This window comes from Psilocybe cubensis, chromosome 13 (assembly GCF_017499595.1).
Source record: "Psilocybe cubensis strain MGC-MH-2018 chromosome 13, whole genome shotgun sequence".
NCBI classification, from domain to species: domain Eukaryota; kingdom Fungi; phylum Basidiomycota; class Agaricomycetes; order Agaricales; family Agrocybaceae; genus Psilocybe; species Psilocybe cubensis.
Window position 1 is genome coordinate 597,717 of NC_063011.1, and position 16,814 is coordinate 614,530.

The window sequence follows — 16,814 nt, forward strand, 5'->3', positions numbered from 1 at the left end:
TCCAACGTATCAATGACACATCCATCCACATTTGGCACGTCCACGCTTAGTCCTTCGAGAGTGGCGCGCCCCCCGTTGCGTAAATCCTCATGAGTCATGAAGACTATTCGCCTTTAAAGGCGCCGAAGGCTTATATTCAGTTCAACCATGAAAGGCGAAACAAATTCAGGGGCAAAGGGGATTTATTCCCGTCAACGAATGGAAGTGTACTGCTTTTGCATCTGACTACCACATTCTATCCTTTCACTGTCTGCAAATCTGGATTGTTGATTGTTCTCCTCCAAGCTTGTCATTCATTTCAACGATCGCTTTGACATGTACGGCACCTCAACACTGGTGGTCGTATCATTAGTTGTGATCTATGCTACGCGAAAATTTTTAGCCTTTCGCGACGCTGTGCGCGCGATTCAGTATGTCTTTCGACACTTCACTTATGTCCCGAATTCTGAAACTACGTGTGCGCTTTCAGAGATCATCCAGGTCCCCGCCTTATTCTATCTCCTTTGATAGGAATGTTTCTACCAAAGATTAAATACTTTACTGCTGGAAGTAATCATGGATACGAAGACAAACATGAAAGTGAGTCTCAGTATGTGGCTGTCATCTCAATCCATTCTCCTACTACTACCCTCGTAGAATTCGCTGCTGCTGGGTGTGATGTATATGTCACCGTAAGCATTTCGAACCAGTCTCGCATTTATTTGAAGCTATTCAACATCACCCAATTTATAGGTGCATGCTTTGCCAAACCCCCAAACGACTATTTACCTCGCGGATGCTGCACTTATAAAAGTCAGTGACACCAATAAACAACCATTTTCTACATTCTCTAACAGGTTGACTACAGGAAGTCACAAACAATCGAGCTAAATTTCCGAAGCCTGTTCACCATTACGGGGTACTCTCATTCTACGGAGACAACATTGTGGCATCTGAAGGGGAACAATGGAAGAAGTATAGGAAAATAGCTGCTCCTGCGTTTTCTGAAGTAATTTCAACTTTCATAAACTCTCGGAGTTGATTGGACTCATTTTCGATGGCTTTTTAGCGCAATTATAGTCTTGTTTGGGATGAAACATTGGACATCGTAAGAGGCCTCTGCGATGATCACTGGAAAGGTCGCGAAACCGTCGAAGTTGACAATTTTGTGGATATTGCCTTAGCAGTAAAACCAATCTTAGAATATATTACTCAAAAGCTGACGTACTTTTTGTAGATGACTTTATATGTAATAAGCGGCGCTGGTGAGACCTTAAAGTATTATCCAGGACTTTTGGCTGACATGATTGATAGGCTTTGGCAAGAAAATATCATGGAAAGACGACACTGAACTTCCAGAAGGACACCTCATGTCGTTTAAGGACTCAATGCGCGTCGTAACTGCAGATATAACACTTAAGATTGCCTGTCCCGATTGGATGATGAATTTCACAAAACGACTGCGTCGCGCTAAACTGGCGTTCAAAGAGCTGCGCGTAAGTCTGAAATCGAACGGTTTGAATTAGTGATTGAAGTTGTTTAAATCTAGGAATATATGGTAGAAATGATTGAAGAGCGTCAGAAGTCAGACAACACCAATCGCCATGATCTTTTCACGGGTCTTTTGAGAGAAAATAAAAGCGTATTCGAATCTTCAATGCTGACGGACGATGAATTAATTGGTAAAACTTACCTTGCTGAGACTGGAAGGTGACTAACTAAAGCATTCTAGGAAATATCTACCTCTTTCTTGTTGCTGGTCATGAGGCACGCGGTAGCTTTGTATCACACTCTGGTTTGTTGCTAATTTCAATATGTAGACCACTGGACATACATTAGCGTTTACATTTGGTCTTCTTGCTTTGTATCCTGAGGCGCAAGACAAAGTTTTGGCAGAGATCCGGTCTATCGTGCCAGATGGAAAAGAACCTGTACGTACTTACTGCACTACTCAAGTCAGAATCCGACTCAAGAATTGGCTTGCGAACAGTCATACAGCGACATGAATCGGATGAGATATACTTTGGCGTATGTAGTACTATGTCTCTCTTTTAATCCCGAATGAGCGATGCTGACGTTTTCCGTAGTCTGTTGAACGAAAGCATGAGGATGCATCCTGTCGTATGTCCAATCACCTCTGCCATTTCGTTCACAATCTCTGTAGCTAGTTTTCTGTAGATCACTCATATACCGAAGACACCATTTGAGGACACCACTCTCGTTACCACCAATGCCAACGGAGAGAAGGTAACAGTCCCTGTTCCTGCTGGAACAGACATAAACATCTTGACAGCTGGACTGCATTATAATCGTAAGCATAGCGTTTTCTCTATATATCATCTGCTTACGATCAAACTTTGTAGCTCGATACTGGGATGACCCCCACACTTTCAAACCAGAACGTTTCCTGAAGGACTGGCCGCGCGATGCCTTTATGCCTTTTAGTGCCGGTACATATACAGAATATAGAATATCCCCGTACGCATGATACTAATGACATTTGACCAGGCCCTCGAGCGTGTCTAGGGAGAAAGTATGTAACTACAAAACTCCTGAAATTTATTGAGCTAATTTCGCTATGACTTAGATTCTTTGAAACAGAAGCAATCGCCACAGTCGTCATGCTTGTGTCTCGGTACAAAATCACCGTGATGGAAGAGCCAAAATTTGCAGGCGAAACCTTTGAGCAGCGTAAAGCGAGAGTTATGGCCTGCGATAGGTATATAACCACCGTGTAAGGACATTTCTTGGGATAGTATGGGTTGTGTTTACTAAACCTTACCCTGTAGGCCCACCAAGATTCCTCTTGTCTTTACTCGAAGGACATGACGTATTGCCCAGACCATTGAGTATCTTACGATATAGATTGGAAAGAGGGCAATAGTCGGATTGACCTTTTGGTTGGCGTTTTTGTTATATATTTATTTTGCTTCGCCTATCTACATTAAAGTTTCCCAAGTGGCAGGTCCCTTACCGCTTCGGGTGAATTTTTGCTGTACAAACCATGTTAGTCTTGATATCCAAATACCAGCAAGCTTGTCGATGGATTGCCACCTAATATACCTGTTTTTCCTATGAGTAATGGGACAAACCTAGTACAGCGGCTGTGCAAGTTTAAAAATGCCATCATTATTTTAGGAGGCCAATTAATGCACTTGAGCTAGGCTGATGTCGGAGGATGTTAGGGTAACCTTTGGAGGAGAGCAAAGACTGGCGAAGTACGCATCTATCTTCGTATTTCAGTGTCTACCGAGAAAAGGCCCACCATCTTTGGATAACAGTGCAGTACACATCCAACTTCTTGTACTGGAGTTGTCGTACTGGGGATTTTATATGAAGATACCGATATAACGGCTTCCTAGTTCTAGTGAGGTCTTAAGCTTTGTCTCCTTATTTCCTTATTATTGAGCAAGGAATCTGTTTGTCTCCGCGCACATCAGCTGCGCTGGAAAGGTTTTCTACTTCTCTATTGTATTGGCAGGTTATTGTCCCTCCGGAAAACGTCATACGAAGGATGTTATGGTCAGAAGGATCACAAATGCTCTGAAACTATGATACGTCTATTAATAGATATACATTGGTTAAACAGAATATCAACTCCGACCGAAATTCCAATCAAGGCTTGGCTTTCTGTTATCGCTTGTCTGCCTTGTCACTTGTCCTTTCCCTTGTCTGCCATCTAAAAACCTGCACTGGATTCACGACTGGTCCCGGATACTCTCCTACGCTTTTTTGTCCTTCACGACATCGATATTTGCATCAATCAATCAAGAGCCATCTCGTCAGACGAGAAGAAAGACCAGAAATATCGATGATGGGAGAAAGATGCATATTTTTGTGTTTGGAATGTGATGGTTGGTAGCAGATCACTGAAAAGGCCTGCAATTATCTGTATTATTTCCCTACGTAGGATATTGATGGAGGTGCAGGTGAATTTAGGTAGCCGCCAAGCACGGTGTCAGACCCAAGACTGTGATACTTCATCTGCAGGTTGTCCAAATCGAGAGATTCGGATTCCAGATAGTTCTGAGATGGGGTGGGATAATTATGGGGGGAAGAGGGTTCGGGATAGTACTTGAAGCTGGACAGTTCCCATGAGGTGCCTCTCTCCTCCTGTTCCTTGCACACTGGACAAGAACACCCCTGATCTGACTTCATTGTATTGCTCCCCAGCGCACAGATTGTTTGCTTCTCCCGATTATCAGATTGAGGCGTCTTCAAAGCTACAGTATTGAATATTGCTGAGACGTGTGGCTTTCATTGAATTCTATTGCCAAACGACGCTACATCACCAACGCTCAAATGGCGGAAATGTCCCATCCTTATAGTGGTCATGCCAGCTACATCTATGCAAACGAGGTCAGCTTGAGTTTCAGTATAATTTCTCGTTGCGATATATACTTATATATGACTGAATGGGCAGTATTTATCCGAAGAAAATCTCCCGATTCCAAGGAGTTACTATCCACCTCAAACTGATTGGATACCTGTACCGCCTCCAGTTCCTGGGCATCGAGTTCCGGTATGCAGCTTCTAAGCTCATCGTTTTTGCAAGTTGCTGATAACATAATAGACTCGCTTTAGCTCCGTACCCCACCTTCCCTCTAAACTGAGGAGAAAGGGGACTTTTTCCTCCACTTCAACGTCCAGAGTAACCACGGAACTACCCCCTCCGATACTGCTACAATCTATACCAGCCTCCCCAATCTACCAGTCTATGACAGTACGCTTTGACACTCCAGATCCTTATGTTATTCCATTCCGTAGACAAATCAAGGTGCGCTGTATCCGTCAATGATTCTATCAAAGAGATTGCTTATATTTTTCTCAGTCTATGAAACGTCGTATTCACCGACTCCGCACGAAGGTGTCTGATTTGCTCACTCCTAGCTGGGTCACATCTCCTCATCCACGGCTGTCTATGGCGAGATGAACTATATGCTGCATAATTTCCTGGCTATCTTGGATCAACATCTTCAATTAATATGCTACCAACAACATGAACGGATTATAGAACAATAATTCTTACAGAGAGACATGTACACATAGGGAAACTAAATTGTATGAATTGGATTAACAAGGCTATGTAGGAATGACATTGGATGAGGCAGGCAGAGGACTGGATGATTGCCTATGATTGCCGACATGACCAGACCGCTGATAAGACCAAAAGGGGTGATGTTCATTTGAAGCTCCGATTGAAACTGTGGGAAATGTGGGAAATTGGGACGACGTGGTTGGTCGACGAGGCGAACGACGAGCAGCTCACCTTTTCTTTTTATTCCATACCCTTTCCACTCTGCGGGCTCGCCGCCCTCAACGAAGAGCATCCTAATTTTATCAGACTACAATATAGAGCGGTGCTGCCATGTTGCGCATCGTTTCCAGCGTGTCGCGGCCTTCGTCGACGGGATTACTCGGAAAGGTCACCGTCTCAGCACACGCCCCACATAGCAGTTCGTGTCTTTTGGAGCGTATTGGGCATGCAGAATCTGAACGGGGAATCTGTAAACTAGGTCGTAGGGCTATTTCTTCGACGCCAATCCGCGCGGCCGATATTACTTTGACGGTAGACGGGAAGGAGGTTACGGTTCCACAAGGTGCGCCCAATTTTGTAACGTCGAGATACATCCATTTCTAATGGGCGTTCACCAAGGCTCTGCGTTGATTCAAGCCTGTGAGGCTGCTGGCGCGACGATACCTAGGTACGCTGGTCTTTTTCGTTCATTTCTGAAACCTATGTACCAACCGAACTTTAGATTTTGTTACCATGATAGGTATGCTCCTGGACTATGTTCCAGGGAATACCGTGAGCTCATTTCCATTCTTTCATTGCCTGAAGATTAGCTATTGCTGGTAATTGTCGGTGAGTAGAGTTTTCTTGAGTAAGCGCCGAACCGGTCATTTCTAACTCTGCTCGAAATAGTATGTGTCTTGTTGAAGTAGAGAGGTCCCCCAAACCAGTAGCTTCATGGTGCGTGTTGCTGCCAAATCTATTGTGATGTTTTAACTCACGTTTTTGACAGTGCTATGCCTGCCATGCCTGGATCAAAAGTTTTCACCAACACACCTTTGGTTCATGAAGCTAGGTAAGGTTTCCACTTTTAAGCTTCGTTCTTTCATACATACATATACGTCCCAAATTCGACTGTATCTGCGCAGATATGGCATCATCCAACACCCTTTTAACCATTTAGCCGTCATATGTACTCATCGTTTCCTTTCCCTCCAGAGAGGGTGTCATGGAATTCCTACTTGCCAACCATCCTCTAGACTGCCCCATTTGCGATCAGGGTGGTGAATGCGATCTGCAAGACCAGTCTATGCGTTATGGTTCAGATCGTACTCGGTTCCACGAAATTACTGGCAAACGCGCAGTAGAAAACAAAGACCTGGGTCCGCTCGTCAAAACCTCAATGAACCGTTGCATTCAATGTACACGATGCGTACGCTTTGCCAATGAGGTCGCCGGAGTGGAGGAGCTTGGAACGACGGGTCGTGGGAATGACATGCAGATTGGCACATATGTGGAGAAGACAATGGACTCTGAATTGTCGGGTAACATTGTCGACCTGTGCCCCGTCGGTGCGCTTACAAGCAAGCCGTATGCTTACCATGCTCGCCCATGGGAGTTGAAGAACACGGAGTCAGTGGACGTTATGGATGCTGTTGGTTCAAATATTCGAATCGATTCGCGGGGTGTTCAGGTCATGCGTATCCAGCCCAAGACCAATGACGATGTTAACGAGGAGTGGATCAGTGACAAAACGCGTTACGCTTATGATGGATTAAAATTCCAGCGGTTGACCACGCCTTTGATTAAACAGGGCGATAGATTCGTCGCTACTTCATGGGAAGATGCCCTTTCCGCCATTGCCAACGGTCTTGCCGCGTCTGGTGCCAAGGGGGATGAAATCCAGGCGATTGCTGGACATTTGGCCGACACTGAGACTATGGTTGTTCTCAAGGATCTCATTAACCGCCTTGGCTCGGACAACCTCGCTCTCGACCAACCCGGAGGCACCGCCACCCCCGCCCACGGTGTTGACATCAGATCAAATTACCTTTTCAACTCGACAATTCCTGGCGTCGAGCAGGCTGATGCTATTCTGCTTGTTGGCACCAACCCACGACATGAGGCCGCCGTTCTCAACTCTCGTATCCGGAAGAGCTGGCTGCACACTAGCCTCGAAGTTGGTTTGATCGGCGAGCGGGCAGACACCGCTTATGGCTACGAGTTCCTCGGGGAGGACGCGAAGGCGTTGAGCGATTTCGTTGCTGGCAAAGGACCGTTCGCCCAGAAATTCAAGGATGCTAAGCGCCCTCTCATCATCGTTGGAAGTGCCCTGGCTGAGCATCCGGATGGCAAGGCAATGTACAACGACCTGGCTAAGTTCGTTGAGAAGAACAAGGACAAATTGGTTACGCCCCAATGGAATGGCTTCAGCGTTCTCCAGCGGGTACGTGGCATCGTTTCGACCATTTGTATATAGTTACGTGCTGACTTTGTGTTACTTTCGCATAGGTGGCTTCTCGTCCTGCTGCCTACGAAATTGGCTTTGTTCCTTCAGCTAAGGCTTCAAAAACGAAACCCAAATTTGTTTACCTCCTCAACGCCGACGAAGTCGACCCCAAGTCAATTCCTCAGGATGCCTTCGTAGTGTACCAAGGACACCACGGTGACCTTGGTGCTCAGCTCGCCGACGTCTGCCTGCCTGGATCAGCATACACTGAGAAAGGCACGACATGGGTCAACACCGAAGGACGCGCTCAGATGGGACGGGCTGCCGTATCGTCGCCCGGTGCATCAAGAGAGGACTGGAAGATCGTCCGCGCTCTTTCCGAAGTTATTGGCTCTCCTCTTCCCTACGATGATGTGCTGGAAGTGCGGGACCGCATGTGGGAGATCTCACCGTCCCTCGTGCGGTATGATGTCACAGAACCGACGTCAGTTGACATCGCTCTTGCTGGTCTGAAGACTCTTGTTGCGCAGACAAACGGTGCCAAGGCCACTGGTGCTCCTCTACGCAAACCCATTTCCAACTTCTACCAGACGGATCCTATATCAAGAGCGTGAGTATATTTTTCTGCGGCATAGCCTTTTCTACTGGTGTGATAGCATTTGCTGATACATTTTTTCTTTCTTGTAGGTCTGTGACGATGGCACAATGTACTCGTGCATTTGTAAAGGGTGAAAATTACGGCTTCAGTGAAGTAGGCAAAGCCTCTCAATCTGCTTTCGCGTGAACTATTTGTATTTAGAGAAATTCATCCATTCCGTCAAAAGCTGCATTTTCCATTTTCATTCCTCGTTACGATTATTTACTTGATACTAAAGGGATTCAGAAGAGAATCGTTTATAAACTTCAGGCGTAAGAAAAGCGTTCAACAACAAATCAAATAACGCGACTAATGATATATATGTATATACATTGATTAGATACAATTGATGCTGACCATAAGCTATATAAATCGTAGCATTTTGGAAGGTAATTTTCGGTGTATTAATCCTTTGTCTTCTTGGTCTTGTCTGCCGCCTTTTTGACATATTTCGAGACAGCTGCCAGATGTCTATGTGTTCGTATCCGCACCAAATAGGTTAACAGGTAAACAAGGAACAGCTAATCGTGATGAAAAGGACATGATGAGCAATCAGGCTGCACCGTCAAATAACCTCACGGAGGGCTCACATTGAATATAATGTAAGCACAGAAAATACCGAAGTCTCGCCAATGGTGGCGGTAATAAATGTTGAATGTTGGACCCATCCACTCGTCCGTCGTTCTACTTGGGCAAAATTGGCACCCAGAGGAAGCATCCGAGTTGGTGAGGTATCCACCTCGGTTCGATAAGTACTGGGCCATGAACTGGCCGCAGGTCTGGCCCGAAGGGGGCTGGAGGGTGAGAAACTCCTTCTCAGAGCAATTTATCAGTTGGCCTCCAACCGCTGGAAGATGTGTCAGCCCCAGTAGTGAGGAGGTAAAAGGCAAAAAATGGTACCTTGTCCTAAAATCGCCTCAATCAAATATGTATATGGAGAGACATGGTACATCCATTTCCACCATCCCAATTGACCAAATGGCTGTACGACTCCGTCGCTATTTAAGGCAAAAGAAAAAAATTAGGCAAACTGGATTAGTCACATTATAAGGAATTTAGGGGCTTACAATGTGAAGATGAAAGCAAACATGAACGAGTACATGAGCCCAGCTATTTCGGCAGTTGGGCTCATAGACGCAATGGCCAAAGCCGCAGTGGTATAGTAAATGGGGAAACAAACTCCGTACATCAGATACGTGAAGCCGCCCCTGGAACTTTCAAAGCCGACAGTCCAGTACCAGCAAAAGAAAAACAAGGTTGCGCCCAAAATATTCCATGGGAGTTCCAAAGCTATTTGAGAGGTTGTTAAAGCCGACCAGTGATACATCCTGCTTGCGCGCTCTCGGATTTCATAGATATTTCGCATCTTCCACAAAGCATAAGCAAACATTCTCCTAGAAATGGCATATTGTATACCTTGATATGAGGCACATGGAGTTGTTGTCCTAGAGGAGCGCTCTAACAATAACGGTTACTAAATATATGGATGTAAAGCCGATTCCAATACCTACAAGAATTGTTCCCATAAAAATTGCCTATACAATATATTAAACAGGTTACGATGTCACCAAGAAAATGAAACATACGAAGAGTTTGTTCTGACTCCCTTGTATGGAGTCTTTCGCTTTGAAAAACGTGAAGCCTATGAAAAGCCCTCCAATGATATTCAGGCTAAGTTTCGACATAAGATACGTCGGGTCGCGCCAATATGCCAAATGCTGTCTCAAAAGGAGCATCCGAGTTTGATAAAACCAGGGCGAAGCAAATTGTGTTTTTAGTGTTTCGTCGACTGGTGGATGTTTGCGTCCTTCTTCGTGTATGTTTTCAATATCTTTCTTTGCCACTTCTGATTCAGCAGAATGCAACCAGACATCATGCCAGTCTCTATCGCTGACGGCAGTCGCTCCTGCTCCTATCACGTCTAGCATATACTCCGCTCTACAATCAACTCAGTAGTGAAAACAAGCTAGAGTTAAAGATATGCTGACGGGTTCTCTCCTGGACCACATTTTCTTGCACCTCCTTTCTCAAAATAATTGATGATGTTTTGTGAATTTTTCCCGACATCGCCAAAATAGACAGTCTGACCTCCTTTTCGAAGAAGGAGCAGACGATCGAAAACCTAGATTCAATGACATTCAGGATAATCGTGAAGTTTTAAAAATCTAAAAAACATACAGAGAAGAGTTCGGCTGACGGCTGAACGATTGAATGATAAATTTAAATATGACGTAAGAGAAAAAAGAACTGGCCTGATGAATTCTATAGATATAATTCATCAGTAACCCTGACTATATGATAATATATGATAAATGATTTACTAACGTGCACAATATGGCTTGTCCGTTATCGGCCAAGGATCGAAGGAACGACATAATGGCCCATGCACTTTGAGAATCCAATCCAGATGTGGGCTCGTCAAGGAAAAGCAGAAGTTGAGGCTAGGTAAAAAGTAAGCGGTGTGTTACGCGCGCTACTGAAATAGCACACCTTAGCAGCCAATTCTACGCCAATAGTTGTTCGTTTTTTCTGTTCGACACCAAGCGTGCCTACCATAGCATCGGCAAACGCCTCCAGGCCGCACATATGTAAACATTTTTCCGCACTAGCAAATATAATTCAGATTAACAGGAGAATTTTAAATGATAAGTCAAATCACATACTAGGCATCCTTTTCAGACGTTGGGACCGAAAATGGTTGGCGTAGCCGAGCAGAGAACCTTAGGGCCTCTCTGACAGTAGTCGTGGGCACATGTGTGTCAGTTTGTTGGCAATATCCGGTTTGAGCTTGAAAGTCGCTAGGAAGCCTCTGTCCGTTGAAAAGCCGTTCGCCAGTTACGATACCAGCGTCTTCACGTTCAGCGAGAACATTAAGTAGCGTAGTCTTGAAATGACAACATGAGCGGCAGCACTGAAACATAAAACCCCATTAAAATTCACCTTGCCAGCCCCAGATTCTCCCATCAGCGCGGTCAGTTTTCCGGGGGCCACATACCCTGATACGTCATCCAACAATTGGCGACTTTCTCCTGAAACTACAACGCTGTAATTGATATGTTGCCACGAGAATGTGTTGATCATTTTTGGCTGATCGTGCATCGCAACCTTGGATTTTTCAGCGTCTTCCGAAGATGTTTCTGATCCAACTGGTGTAGAACCAGCCTGACCCTTTTCTTCGTCGCCAGCTACTTCTGCTTGAGCTTCTTTCAGAACCTGGGCATTGGAGCCACCTTTAAACAATAGAACAGAGCTATCCCCTCCATGGCCCGTGTTAAATTCGGAAAAGAAGAGATACCAGAGCAGGAAGAAGATGCCAAATGCGATAACGATGCCAAAATTCTGAAAGACTATTAGCGTTCATCACGGCAAGGAAGAACAGTTACATACTCTCCAAAGGTGTCTATAGGAATACCCAAATGATAGGTCCAAATAGCGTGCACCGTCAACCCTTTCTTCACCAGGTTGAGAGCCAACCACCGTACATACTTGGTTGTTCAAAGAAATTCCTTCGTAACCCGGTCCAGAAGGGACGAGGGTGGAACAAATTCCATCGAGAGTGTGGAACTCATTCACAATGATCCCTTCAAACGCGTAGAATATGGGCTTAAATGTGTTCCGTTAGATGGTTCGGATTAAGTACATACACTTAAACTCACATTGATGTACGAAATCCAACGTAGAGCCCCTATCATGCTGGGGCGTGGTATCTGATAGCCGGTATAGAGAGACAACGCTAAGAGAAGAACGCCTGCTACAGCTTGTGCAGGTGCCTCCTTGGGGAAAGCCGATGCCAATCCTCGAAAGAATGCCTTCATTGCGAGAGCCACAACCATAACGAATACAAAGAATATGCTGATTTTTTCAACCAATCAGCGAACCAGAAAACAACAGCGGTAATCAGCCAACTCACAAAAATTGGGAGGCGGTTTGCTGAAGTTTGACGACAAAATAGATGATAACTGTGTATATGATTATAGTAATCAGGGTGAAAGGGACGTCCACTAGGGTCATAGCCAGCGCTTCCACCATAGGGTGATACATCGCCGCCTTTTTATGTCGAAGGATGATAGGCCGCTGAGCAAAAAGTGCAGGAATCTCCGACATACTAAACAAGGCGGGGATAAAGACGGCGCTGTTTGTTTTAGTCATAAGTTCTCTCGCCTGTAAAAGAGAGGTACACAGAAGTCTCACAAAAAAAGAACACCGCCTCGTGAAAAGTAGGCCGACGTAGCATCTGGAATTTTGACGAAAGTCGTACCGACGATTACTGCTTGTAGTACAAAAGACCTATTTTGTCTTGAGTCAATAAAAATAATTAACAGAGGAAAACTCACGTAGTAGACAACGCCTGTGCTGTGTAATTTCCCTTCATGATTTGCATGCGGCGGACCATGACAATCCTGGCTTGCATCGGGATTGAGATAGTGTAAGGACTCTGAGAGAACTCGGTTAACCTAAAACATCCAGAGGCCAAAGAAATATCCTACTTTATGTCGAGTATGCTGCGCATGTTCGGCCTTGGCACTTTCTTTGAATGCGTCGACCTTCTCCTGCTTGCTAACATTATCTCGCTTGTAGTCTTCGATATCCTTCCGATTGATATTCCAAATGTCAGAATTCCTGTAACATTCTTCAAAGTCTGCAGCTGTCTGGGGCACAGGCCGACCTTTGTACTCGGAAGGCCTGGTGTCATTATCTTTGGTAACAGCGGTTCTTCCAAGGGGGTCGGTCACCGAGACAAGAAAATCCGGCGTTGTCTGTCTATCAGCTGGAACGTAGCCCATGTTGATAAAGTACTGTCGGGCCAAGTTTGCTGGGCCATAGTACACCATTTTTCCTTCATAAATTAAACAAACTTTGTCAAAAATCTCGAAGAGAGATTCCCCTGCTTGGTATATAGAAACGATAGTGGAATCCTTGCTAAGGTCAGTTGCTATTCGTAGGGCCCGAGCGAATTCAAGAGCAGTACTGGAATCAAGGCCACGAGTCGAGCTACAAAGGGGGACGAGTGGTCAGGCTAGGATGAAAGCAGATCCGCGGAGCTGTTACATACTTGTCCCAAGAAGTGATAAGGCTTCGCGTGGCAAGAGTCTCGCTTATTCTAAATGATATTCAGACACGAAAAACGGTACAAGAGACATGCAATGGCCTACGAAACACGCTTTTTCTCGCCCCCACTGATACCACGAATGGAGGCATCGCCCACTTGCGTGTTCTGCACATGCTTGAGCCCAAACAGGGTTGACAACACATCCATAAATTCATGAATGTAATTGGTCCTGGTTTGATTAGCAATACGCGACTGAGGGGCGCGCGTACTGGCGGCGAAATGAATGGTCTGCGCGACAGTGAGGGTCGCAAAATGCAAATCATCCTCGGGGCAATATTGGACGTCGCCTCGATATGTCTTCGCTACTTGCTGAGGCGTAAGTGAGTCGTAGTGCATTTCGCCCTCGACGGAATGATATTCCTTTCGCTGATTGGCGAGGACCTTCAGGAATGTACTGCATCCTGAACCTGGTCGACCAAGAACAACTGCAAAAGGACTCCATAAAAACGATGTAAGCTGAGGAAGAGCTAATTATACTCACGGAGCATTTCACCTGGGCGCACGACACCGTGAAATCCTGCGATTATGTCACGTAAAGCTGGGTGACGAGCAGATAGTATGCCCTTTACGATATTGACAGGATTGAGAAGGCCTCCTAGCGTTGGCTGTATGCTCGCAGAAGATCCCATTCCAACAACACGAAGATTATCAAACGATACGCCAAGTGTCCGTGATTTGATGTCAGATTCGTCTTGCCTGGGTAATGAAGGTATCTGGTAAGAAGTATGCTGGATATGTAGCGAGTAAAAGTGCACTTTTTCATGTATTCAGCTAAAACCTTTTCGAAGTCGAATCTACCTTCTTCTGACGCTCCTGCCTTCTCTCTTTCTCCTACCCGTCCATCCGGAGAGACATCAGAGGTACGAGAGGCAGCTCGGAAAGAGCTTGTTTGGCTCAACGTCCGAGAAAGCTGGAGAACTCCTTGAGGGTCGAAGTAATCAAAAGATACATGAGAATGTGGGTTTCTCAGCACACCAGGTCGTGACTTGTTCTCGACTGCAGGTGGCGCCTGGAATGATAGGGACTGGAAATCTCGTTCATGCTTCTCTCCTGCTGGACTCGGTGTAGGATGGATAAGAGGTTTGGTAAAGGATATCGACTCTTGTTTGATCTCCGGTGAGCTGGTGGAAGTAATGTTGGAGTTCGAATTGGTAGCCATGTGCAAAAGAAGATGATGCTACTACCTGAAGTGGGATTCAAAGGTGAATGCGGTCTGGTCACCAATGATATATAGCCCGGCCACAACTTACAAAGCCAGGCTTATTCCAATGGTCCTGCAGCGGACTGCTGAAAGCTTCGGCTCGATCTGCGCAACAGATCAACGTCAGACATTGACTAATCCTCAAGGCTCCACATTTGTGGTTTGCAGATCCATCTTTGGTAGGACGACATAAATCATAAGACTCCGAGACGCCAATGTGGACATAACTCTTATGACACATTCTCGGAAGTCGTAAAGCGCGTTGCAGAGTCTCGGGAAGCGGGTGCGTCTAGATAATTGTCGGGATGTAAGCGTCTCTGGCAGTGTAATCCAAGTCTTCGCCATCTTGATCCCCCTGATATTTGTAAATGACATCAGAAACAATGGAGTCGCAGAAAAAAAGATAAACTGTTTGCATTCAAGAAGTTGCTGTGAGTGAGTGAGTAGCAGGAATGAGAAGTAAAACGTTGATACAAAACTGATGAAGAAAGGATGAAAAGTGCAACTTTTGCCCTTCGCGATCAGGTGATCCCGCGTAATGCATGGAATATTATTGAATGTAAAATTAGATTCATAGGGAGTACACTAATGAGATCTTGAAAGGGATAGAAGGAACTAATCCTGTCCGTTAAGAATTTTGAAGCTTATATTAGGGAGCGTTATCGGGGAGAAAGGAGAGCAGGAACAAGGGAAGGTAAGCTGATGTCAGATGGCGACTGACTTCGAATACCCCATCCTAGGCAATTTGTTTGAATTTCAGAGGCGAAATATGACCCTTGGCCTCAACCCAATTACGCCACCCCCCTTCCCATCCCATCTAGGAATAAGCGCACGACATACAGGACATCTATGATCCAAAGACACGTAGCATTCAATATTCGATAAATTCAAAACAAAACACTAACCTTGCCTCAGGCACTCCAGGGTATGTTGTTGTGGCCCGTGCCATCGTTGTCTTCACTGCAGCAAACAGGCATGAGCCGCAGCATATGTGCCCACACGGCGTCAGTGTCGCATTTACAGGTGGCGAGAAACAGATTGGACATGTGTACGATGAAAGTGGGTCCACGACTTCGTTTTTTCCTTTGGCTGCCGTTGTATTCGATGACGGTGCTTCCACTTTTTTTTCTTTGACTAAGGGGGGAGAGTCGGATATGTCGATGATGGAGGAAGGATCGGGGGTTTGTGTTCTGGCTTTCGCCTTTCCTTTGCCCTTTCTGTCGATTTTGTCTGGAGGATTTCCTTGCGATGAAGGACCTAGAGATCAAAGATAATCTAAGCCGCCAAAGGAAATTGCAAGCCAAAATCCATGCGAGCATACCTGATGAAAGAAAGGAACCAAATTGAGAACTGTTATCCGCATCTGTTCCCAGTAAAAACCCGGCAACCTCTTCAGTTTCTCTTTTCCAAATATGTTCTGAAGATGGAGATGACCCCATTGGACGTGGTTGTGAACTTCCTGCACCTGCGCCTCGTGTCGTAAATGCAGCCATCGACATTCCAGACCCAGAACTACCACCATAACCTGAACCTGAACCACTTGTCTGTTCAAACCCTAGTCGCAGGGGATGTAATGGCTCGGATGTCTGCCAGCTAGAAGATTGAGGTTCTTCTGCGTCCATGAACGGGTGGAAGGTATCGTCATCGTCTCGTTTCCTCTTTCTGGTCATGCTACTCCCAGCAATTCCACTTTCTTCATACTGCATAAACTCAGTAAATGGTAGTCTTTGATCTAACGATGAAGTAGTGTTCGCAGAGTATGAACTGTCTCGAAAAACAGGGAGTTGACTTCGTTCGATGGGGTCGTAATATCTGGACCTATACGAGCTGCCACTACCACTGCCTTGAGATGGACCAGAACGATAGTTTGCCATTTCAACATCTATCGGCGAGTAATATGCATATGGATACTCTGAATATCCAGATGCTGCAGATTTCCTGTAAGAAATATTTCTTTCCTATTCTCAGACAAAAATATTACCTTGCGCAGAAGTGAAAGCTGGTGCTGGTGCTGATGCAGGTTCCAATTGTGTCTGTGTTTCTCCTTGTATCGATCTAGCGGACCTCATGGAACTTCTGGACCCAGGCCTCGAGATCGATGCATCACTAGGTGCTCTCGATGTTGTTCTTGACCTCGGCAAGCGATTACGAGTAGTGATAGGAGCAGGTAGGTCGTCGGGAATGCTTGGTTGTTCCATTGATAATAACTATGCGCTTATGATCACTCTTTCGGTAGATGGAGTAATTGGGTGTCTCAGATTTGAGTCTGAAAACTGTAAAGGAGATGTAAAGACAGCCTTTTGCAATTTAAAGGAAGAAACGATGAACTCGAAAGGAAAACGGTGGGAGGGGAAGAGATAATATCGTACCACGTGACTGGAACGACCAGCAACTGCGTCGCTGCGCGACGGTACCGATTCATAA

At 45.5% G+C, this 16,814-nt stretch overlaps 4 protein-coding genes across 4 annotated transcripts; 2 read left to right on the forward strand and 2 right to left on the reverse strand.

Moving 5' to 3' along the window:
• Nucleotides 1-512: 512 nt before the first annotated feature.
• Nucleotides 513-2,808, forward strand: JR316_0012925 (Cytochrome P450 monooxygenase 124; the record flags this gene model as incomplete). The annotated part of the gene is made up of 17 exons (XM_047898543.1): nucleotides 513-579; nucleotides 637-671; nucleotides 733-792; nucleotides 848-988; nucleotides 1,049-1,165; nucleotides 1,217-1,244; nucleotides 1,294-1,475; nucleotides 1,529-1,689; nucleotides 1,747-1,753; nucleotides 1,800-1,910; nucleotides 1,970-2,007; nucleotides 2,067-2,100; nucleotides 2,158-2,290; nucleotides 2,343-2,429; nucleotides 2,488-2,512; nucleotides 2,567-2,713; nucleotides 2,769-2,808. 17 exons carry the CDS (start codon nucleotides 513-515, stop codon nucleotides 2,806-2,808), a joined length of 1,413 nt encoding a protein of 470 aa, XP_047742091.1.
• Nucleotides 2,809-5,347: 2,539 nt separating this feature from the next.
• Nucleotides 5,348-8,226, forward strand: JR316_0012926 (NADH dehydrogenase (ubiquinone) 78K chain precursor, 5-prime end; the record flags this gene model as incomplete). Its single annotated transcript, XM_047898544.1, has 9 exons — nucleotides 5,348-5,579; nucleotides 5,636-5,684; nucleotides 5,739-5,756; nucleotides 5,822-5,845; nucleotides 5,906-5,953; nucleotides 6,006-6,068; nucleotides 6,212-7,439; nucleotides 7,505-8,052; nucleotides 8,130-8,226. The coding sequence occupies 9 exons, from the start codon at nucleotides 5,348-5,350 to the stop codon at nucleotides 8,224-8,226; spliced, it is 2,307 nt and encodes a 768-aa protein (XP_047742092.1).
• A 257-nt stretch (nucleotides 8,227-8,483) lies between these two features.
• Nucleotides 8,484-14,348, reverse strand: JR316_0012927 (Brefeldin A resistance protein; the record flags this gene model as incomplete). The annotated part of the gene is made up of 23 exons (XM_047898545.1): nucleotides 8,484-8,600; nucleotides 8,670-8,926; nucleotides 8,980-9,077; nucleotides 9,147-9,445; nucleotides 9,496-9,537; nucleotides 9,591-9,614; nucleotides 9,666-10,017; nucleotides 10,068-10,201; nucleotides 10,258-10,278; nucleotides 10,401-10,520; nucleotides 10,570-10,684; nucleotides 10,743-10,963; nucleotides 11,020-11,418; nucleotides 11,467-11,682; nucleotides 11,736-11,931; nucleotides 11,990-12,211; nucleotides 12,271-12,366; nucleotides 12,414-12,514; nucleotides 12,567-13,071; nucleotides 13,133-13,180; nucleotides 13,233-13,614; nucleotides 13,671-13,917; nucleotides 13,968-14,348. The coding sequence occupies 23 exons, from the start codon at nucleotides 14,346-14,348 to the stop codon at nucleotides 8,484-8,486; spliced, it is 4,593 nt and encodes a 1,530-aa protein (XP_047742093.1).
• A 183-nt stretch (nucleotides 14,349-14,531) lies between these two features.
• JR316_0012928 (uncharacterized protein) lies at nucleotides 14,532-16,588 on the reverse strand (the record flags this gene model as incomplete). Its single annotated transcript, XM_047898546.1, has 4 exons — nucleotides 14,532-14,745; nucleotides 15,296-15,647; nucleotides 15,712-16,317; nucleotides 16,372-16,588. 4 exons carry the CDS (start codon nucleotides 16,586-16,588, stop codon nucleotides 14,532-14,534), a joined length of 1,389 nt encoding a protein of 462 aa, XP_047742094.1.
• Nucleotides 16,589-16,814: the final 226 nt, after the last annotated feature.